The sequence below is a fragment of the Bison bison genome, unplaced genomic scaffold (assembly GCF_000754665.1).
Source record: "Bison bison bison isolate TAMUID 2011002044 unplaced genomic scaffold, Bison_UMD1.0 scf7180017864345, whole genome shotgun sequence".
In the NCBI taxonomy this organism is placed as follows: Eukaryota; Metazoa; Chordata; class Mammalia; order Artiodactyla; family Bovidae; genus Bison; species Bison bison.
Window position 1 is genome coordinate 3,811,444 of NW_011494917.1, and position 6,940 is coordinate 3,818,383.

Below are 6,940 nucleotides of genomic sequence, written 5' to 3' on the forward strand. Positions count from 1 at the left end.
AAAAAAAAGATTCATGAGACTGTCGGCATGGTGAGTAGGACTGATCATTTGCTCTTTGGCTGTAACTCAAGCCTGTTCTTTTTTTCCCCAGGCCTTGTGATGAGCTAGAACCACGATCTAAGGGATGTCCTCCCCAGATACTCACCTGCTTCCAGAAACTTCTCATACAGAAACATTTTCCCTTCCAGGAGCTCTTTCTTCGGCAGATCCTTATGGCCCCGATAATCCTGTTCATACGGATAATCCTGATACTCATTTCCTTTCAGGTAATTTGTCTTCTCCTCCAGGTACTGTTCTTTCTCTGGAGTCTCATCCTCTTCAGGAAGTAAAAGTCCTTCCGTTAAACTCTGCTCATCTCCCTTAGTACCTTCTTCCTTCGAGGAGAAGGTCTGCGTGTCGTGGTGGAAAGTTGTGGAAGGGTGAGGAAGTGGTGTTCCTGATGGCTCAGGATTTTCAGCAGACATGCTGGGAGTCATTTAGCAGATGAAAGCCTTCTGCAGCAGGCAGTCACTACTGCATCATCCTGGCAACCGAGGAAGGAATAAAAACCCGTTAGTCAGTAATGACCTACTGCAGATCATGCACTCATTTCATTCAATGGTCTCGGGATGGCCCTTGGAGAGTGTAGATCAGTACCTGGTGGCCCATGAAAAGGCACAAAGAGAGGAGACAGAGGGTTTACCCTCTGGGAGCTGGTTGGAGAGAGCCCACAGCTGAAGGCATCACCTTTGAAATGACATGAAGTCAACCAGGAGGGCTGCAAAGTGAGGGAGTGATTGGTGTTTAGTGGCGCCATCATTAGAAGACTTGCTTATTCATTAAGAAATACCATTGCTACAATAACCAGAACACAGACTTGTCTCCCAGGAGTTTCAAACTGGGGAGAAAAACAGACAGTCGGAAACAGATTTCCATACACAGAGTGACAAGCACAGGGGAAGAGGTGCAGGCAGGGCGGTCTGGATACCGTGAGCAGGGCTTTGGTCCGTGGCTGGACGTCTGCCAAGGTCCCTATGGTTGGACGTCTACCAGGCACGTTCCCCAGGCTGCAGCCTCTGCTGGAAGCACCACCCCCTTGGCAAAGTCAGTTTATTCAGCAAACACTTATTTTTCCTCCCCAGATTTAACATAACTGTGAGCACCTACCCGCCCAGGGGGTCTTCCATATTCCACCTTAGGCTCCATCTATACCTTCTATAGTTCCATGAAAGTAATGATTTTGCTATATTAAACAGTTTCTACATCTGTCTTTCCACCAGAATGTAAACTTCTTGAGGGTAGGAAGGATTAATTCTCCTTTTTAAAAAGTATTTCTTTAAAAAAATAATTTTATTCTTACCTTTGGCTGTGCCACGTGGCATGTAGGATCTTCGTTTCCCGACCAGGGATTGAACCCCCAGCTTCTGCATTGGAAGCACGGGGTCTGAACCACTGGCCACCAGGGAAGCCCCAGGAAGGACTGATTCTTGTTTGCAAATCTATTTCGGATCCTTCCGCTCTCCTCCGACCCGCCGGGACTGCTCGCAGCTAACCGCGCCGTCTCTAGTCTGGGTTACTGCTGCATGCTCCTAACTGGCTTTCCTGTCACTGGTGCTGATGCCCTACAGTCATTCTCCACCAGGAGTGTTCTTGGGAAAATATAAACCACGTCAGGACATCCACAGCTTCACAGTCCCCCGATTGCTTTCTCTTGCACTGAGAATAAAACGCGAACCCCACTCCAGGGGGGCTTCCCTGGTGGCTCAGAGGGTAGAGCGTCTGCCTGCAATGTGGGAGACCCAGGTTCGATCCCTGGGTCGGGAAGATCCCCTGGAGAAGGAATGGCAACCCTCTCCAGTATCCTTGCCTGGAGAATCCCATGGACGGAGGTAGACTACAGTCCACGGGGTCGCAAAGAGTCGGGCACGACTGAGCGATTTCACTTTCACTTTCCACTCCAGGGCTCCCAGGGCTGGCCAGTCTCTCTGACCTCTCTTACTGTTCCTTCTTGACTCTCCCACCCTGTTATTCTCTCGTGGAGCACTTACCCTACTTCTGCTTTTGGTTCTGTTTCCATGTTTACTTGTTCAGCCTTTCTTTTCCACTAGGCCCTAAGTGTTTCAATGACAGTGACCTTGTGTGGCCTGTTCCCCACTTTTTCTCCAATAGTTGGCTCAGTGCCTGATGAATAATAAAAGGTCCCCAAAGTAAATGATCAGTAACTGAATGAAGGACCAAGGATAGATGTCTCTAGAACAGGGCATCCCCCAATTTAAAAAATGTTAATAAATACTCTGCACAATGGGATAAGCTGCAGGTAACAGACCCGAAATCTTCCTGTCTGCTCTAAGCACTTTAGAGAGAAATTTCTTTGCCTGTCTTTCCCAAGATACCTGATTGGGAAGCTCTCTTCTAGGGAACCAGCCAGTCGAGATCATGAGGCTAACTCTCTAGCAGACGTGCAACATGATGCCTGAGATGAGGGGTGTGATGTGCAAAGACATTCCTAGTGAGACAGGCTGGACCTGGGGCCTTTTACTGCAGTGCTTGTACTTGGAAAAACATCTCCTCGAACAGAATACAAAGAAACCATAAGAGACTAGAAACCATAAGAGACTAAAAATAACTGTGAGCGTGTGCAGTTGGGGCAAATGATGAACAGTGAGAGAACAGAAGGCTAAAACCTAACTTCCACTTCTGAGATGCCAGGGTAGGCAGAACAGAGGGGTAGGCAGACCACGCAAGTCACCCCTCCAACTAGTCCCACTGATCGGCTCCCACCCTCACCCCATTTAAGGGACCAACTTGCCCCTGTCTCAGGAGAAAGCAAGGGCACCTGTTACTTGCTTTGGCTCCCTAGTACTAGCCGCAGCACAAGTCCCTAAAGCCTTGCCTGAATTTCTCATCTGGCCTCATCAACTGCTATTGATTAAAGAATCCAGGACTCCCATGGTGGTCCAGTGGTTAAGGAATCGCCTGCCAATGCAGGGGGCATGGGTTCCATCCCTGGTCCGGAAAGATTCTGCATGCCGAGAGACAGCTAAGCCCGTGGGCTACAACTACTGAGCCTGTGCTCTAGAGCCCTGCTCCCCAACAGGAGGAACCACCGCACGGAGCAGCCCTCGCGCCATACCTGGAGAGTAACTCTCACTTGCCAAACCTATAGAAAGCCCACACGCAGCCACGGAGACCCAGGGCAATGAAACATAATAAATAATTTAAAAAATTAAAAATCCAAGAACCCAGGCTGATATCAATAATGGGCCATATTTGTGCACCCCCCAGGGTTGCTAGAGCCCGTGGATTACTAGATTCCCATAGGATTCGCCTGGGGGCGGGGTGAGGAACACATAGAGGTGCGCTGCCCAGACCTCTTTTCCAAGAAGGACTAGCTGCCCAGCTGTGGGGTAGTTGGTCAGCAGCCAGCCCCTCAGCTCCCAGCTCCTTTAAGGTCTGCCTCAGCTGCTGGGGGCCACCTTCCAGAAGCCACTCCCTTCTTGGGGCTGCCTGCATCTGGTGATGAAACAAGGCGGGGGCATAAAAGTCCAGGCGAGCCCAGGACACCACTGAGAGATCATAGGCCCCTCTGCCCCCAACCCCACTTCCTCCAGTTGGGTCAGGGTTGCCAAGCCTGCTCCACGGCACTGTCCCCCTTAGCCTATCCTGTATCCCTGCCGGTCCTTTCTCAGGGGTTGGTCCCAAAGGCACATTTAGCATCTTGGCCCGGTTGCCTCTCAACAGTTTACATCTTACCCTCTATTTCTAGAGAACCCAGCTGTGACAGGCAGCTTCATAAAATGTAAATCTGGAAAAGAACTGACTGTGAGATCCGAGGAGAAGGGGAAAGGCCTGGTGGATCGCTTGATGGTTTAAAGGATGGTCAAGTGGGGAGTAACCAGACCTGCCCTGGCAGGGGTGACAAGGCAGGAAAAGTCAAGACAGCCAGGGTGGTGGACTTGAACACCCATATTGAGCATCTTGTGCTGGGTGGTGACCTGGAAGGCGGTGTGATTCTGGTGACTCTGGCGACTCTGGTGCAGGAGGGTTCTTGCAGCCACTCTCCAGACAGTTAGGAAGTAGAGCCTGGGAGCTCACCCCGCAGTTGACTTGCTCTCTGTCCATCACTTACAGGTCTGGGTGCACGTTCTTTCACGTAGGCTATCTCAACTGCTTTTTGGAGGCGGCGACTGTGGAGGATGTTGCCTTTATGGCAAAGGCTGAGCTGTGGGAAAGCTTTGGGGTTTATATCTCTGTCTCTGGGAGCCTCTTCTGTTTTAAAGGAGCCTCTCCAGCCTTATTTTGATGTGCAACCTAAATGCATCACCTGTTATGATGTAGAAGCTGCATTAAGGGTTAGCTGTCCCGATCGAACTCCTGCTTGCTCCTGAGGCCTGTAAGCCACGGGGACAAGGAAGGGGTGGGAGGGCCATGAGAGCCCATGGAGAGGGGGTTCTGTCCCAGCCGAGCCCTGGGAGCGGTGAAGCGCACACCCAGGCACCAGCCACTCCATCAAAGTCCTTCTTGCACTTCGGAGACCCTCCTGATGTTCATATTTTTTTAGCTGCTTAAGATAAAAGATCAACATCAGCCAGTCCCCTGGACAGCCCAGAAGGTGTTTATCAACAGCACGCTGTCACTCACGGTTAAGAGTCTTCTCTCTCTGTTTCCTCATCAGGCCTTGTAAAAAATGCTCCAGTCAGCTGCAATCTCATTCCAGAGGTCAGAAAAGAAACTGCATTCTCGACACTGTCCCTTTAATTCTCCTAGAAATTTATAAGAAAAGCTGTCGGGCAGAAATAGATGGTAATGGCAACCAGACATCCAGTGTCTGAGACAGACATCTCGGTTTTGACTTGGGATTTAGATCTTGACTCATTTTGACCCTGGTTTCTGAGCGATTGCGGGTTAATTTCTGTGGTCACAACACAAAAGATCGGCTTTATAAGGGCTGCTTATAATCAGCCGATTATAGCTCGTTCTTCCTTAGATCAGCTCTACAAAAAGGTTGCCTCAATCAAAGGAGGCTGCCAGACTTATCTTATTCAAGTTAAATAATTTTTTTAAACAATCAGAGCAAATATTTAGAATTGGCAGAATTCACCAAAAGACAAGGGTTCTGGGTTGTCCTGGAAATAGGTGTCTCAGGGACCCTGGGCTGGCTTCCCCTTGCGGGGATAGTGATATGGAGTGGAGGCTGCCCTCTCTGAATGGGATGGGTCTCCCTTTCTGCTTCTGTCCATGTTGCTACCTTGTTTCCCAGGCAGGCTTATCATTGCATGTGTCCTGTTGTTTTCTGGTAAGAAAGCCTAGTTCTCTGTCTCTATCAGAAAATAGAGCCACGTCACCATCAAAAGCAGGAAAACAAAAGCTCCCGAGAGGTCTACTCTTTCTCACACTATCCTCCTTGGCTTGATCTTTCTGGCAAGTGGAGGGTGGGGCCTTCAACTGGAGGCTGTTTGGTGGCAGAGGGTACAGTGTTTGCACAGCTCATGGCTGCACGCCCGCCCCCAGCATGGCGTTTTGGGCACGTGGTTGCTACTCAGTGATCCCTGCTGAATGAATGCACGGATGATCAAAGAAAAGCTGTAATAATGTGCTACATGCTTTGCCCAGTATCCTTACTGAGGAATGTGCTTATTTAGTGAAGAGGGGAACACTTGATGCCAGAGGTCAACATGGAACCATAGAAATCTCGTAGATTTCTATCTGCGTGACCCCTTCCACATCGCGCTGTGAGTCAGAGGCCAACCGAATTCCCTATGGTGAGGTTTTCTTTGGATCTCATCTGTCATTCTGAGGGGCTAAGGCCAGGATTCCTGAAGTATTCTTACTTGAAATAAAGAGGGAGACACGAGTAACTAAAACAAAGAGACAAGACAGAGCACTCTGTCTTTACAGGGCTGATTGGATGACTAGACTGAAAAGAGGAAGACGAGAGACCTAGGAAGGGCTCCACGTTCTGGTTGTGGGGTCAGCAAGGTCTCTCCTCTGGTTTCCATGATTGGAGGAGGCTGCTGCTCCTGAGTTGTTCTTTGTCCCTCCCACTGGGGCTGTGGCCCAGCTGACATGCTGAAAGGCGTCATGCTTTGGAAACCAAGTGTGGCCAGAGGGCCGGCCTTGCAGTAGAGCAGGAAACCAGCTGTGCTGTAAGGACCGGGCTCTGCCCACCTCCTGAGGCCCTCTGTGACGCCCTGGGTGAAGATCAGGAAATCTAAGGTTCGGATTGAGGGCAAGAGGAGAAGTGGGTGACAGAGGATTAGATGGTTGGATGGCATCACTGACCCAATGGACAGTTTGGACAAACTCCGGGCCATGGTAAGGGACAGGGAAAACTGGTGTGCTGCCGTCCATGGGGTCGAAAGGAGTCGGACACAACTGAGCGAAGGAACAGCAGCAACAAGGTCCTGCTCTGACGGCTTGGCCAGCATAGCTGTCCTCCCCTCATGCCTCCTCCTGGCCCCTCCTCTGCCCTCCGGGAAAGCAGCCCAGGGACCTCATTTGACCCCTGGCTTCTCAGCACCAAAGGGCAGTCCTTTGTCACCACCATCGCCTGCTTTCACATCTCAAAGGGAAGGAAGGCTCCCCCTCCTTCCTGACACGCAGGGCACATGATGGCCCTGCCCCAGTGACCCTGAGTGCCCTCTGGCCCCTACTCAGGGTCTCACCAGGTGCCTGGGTTCCCTTGCTTAACCTCCCTCGCCCCACGTTCCATGCCCTCTGGGTCCCATCACCACCCCTCCCCTGGCTCCAGCAGTGGGGTGCAGCTCTGTGCCTTGGCCAAGTCCCTGGTCAATAATTCAACATTGCTTCTGAGGCACCTGCTCTAGACTGTCAGGAGAGGAGAGGTCTGTGTGAGAATGAAAGGGGAAGGCAAGCAAGATTGAAAACTCACCTTGAGAAAGAGAAGATTGGGACTGGGGCTCCGTTTCCTGGGGTTAAATCCCAGCTTGGCCACTTACAA

The 6,940-nt window shown here is 50.8% G+C and overlaps 1 protein-coding gene across 1 annotated transcript in view; it reads right to left on the bottom strand.

The window, feature by feature from the left end:
* Window positions 1–1,374, bottom strand: part of ERICH6B (glutamate-rich 6B) — a 54,980-nt gene extending 53,606 nt beyond the window's left edge. The window contains exons 1-2 of the mRNA XM_010854649.1: window positions 1,340–1,374; window positions 146–523 (exon numbers count right to left, since the gene is read on the bottom strand). Of these exons, the coding sequence (XP_010852951.1) occupies window positions 146–476 (331 nt within the window). The 5' untranslated portion in view covers window positions 477–523; window positions 1,340–1,374. The remainder of the gene's footprint in view (window positions 1–145; window positions 524–1,339) is intronic.
* Between the last annotated feature and the right edge of the window lie 5,566 nt (window positions 1,375–6,940).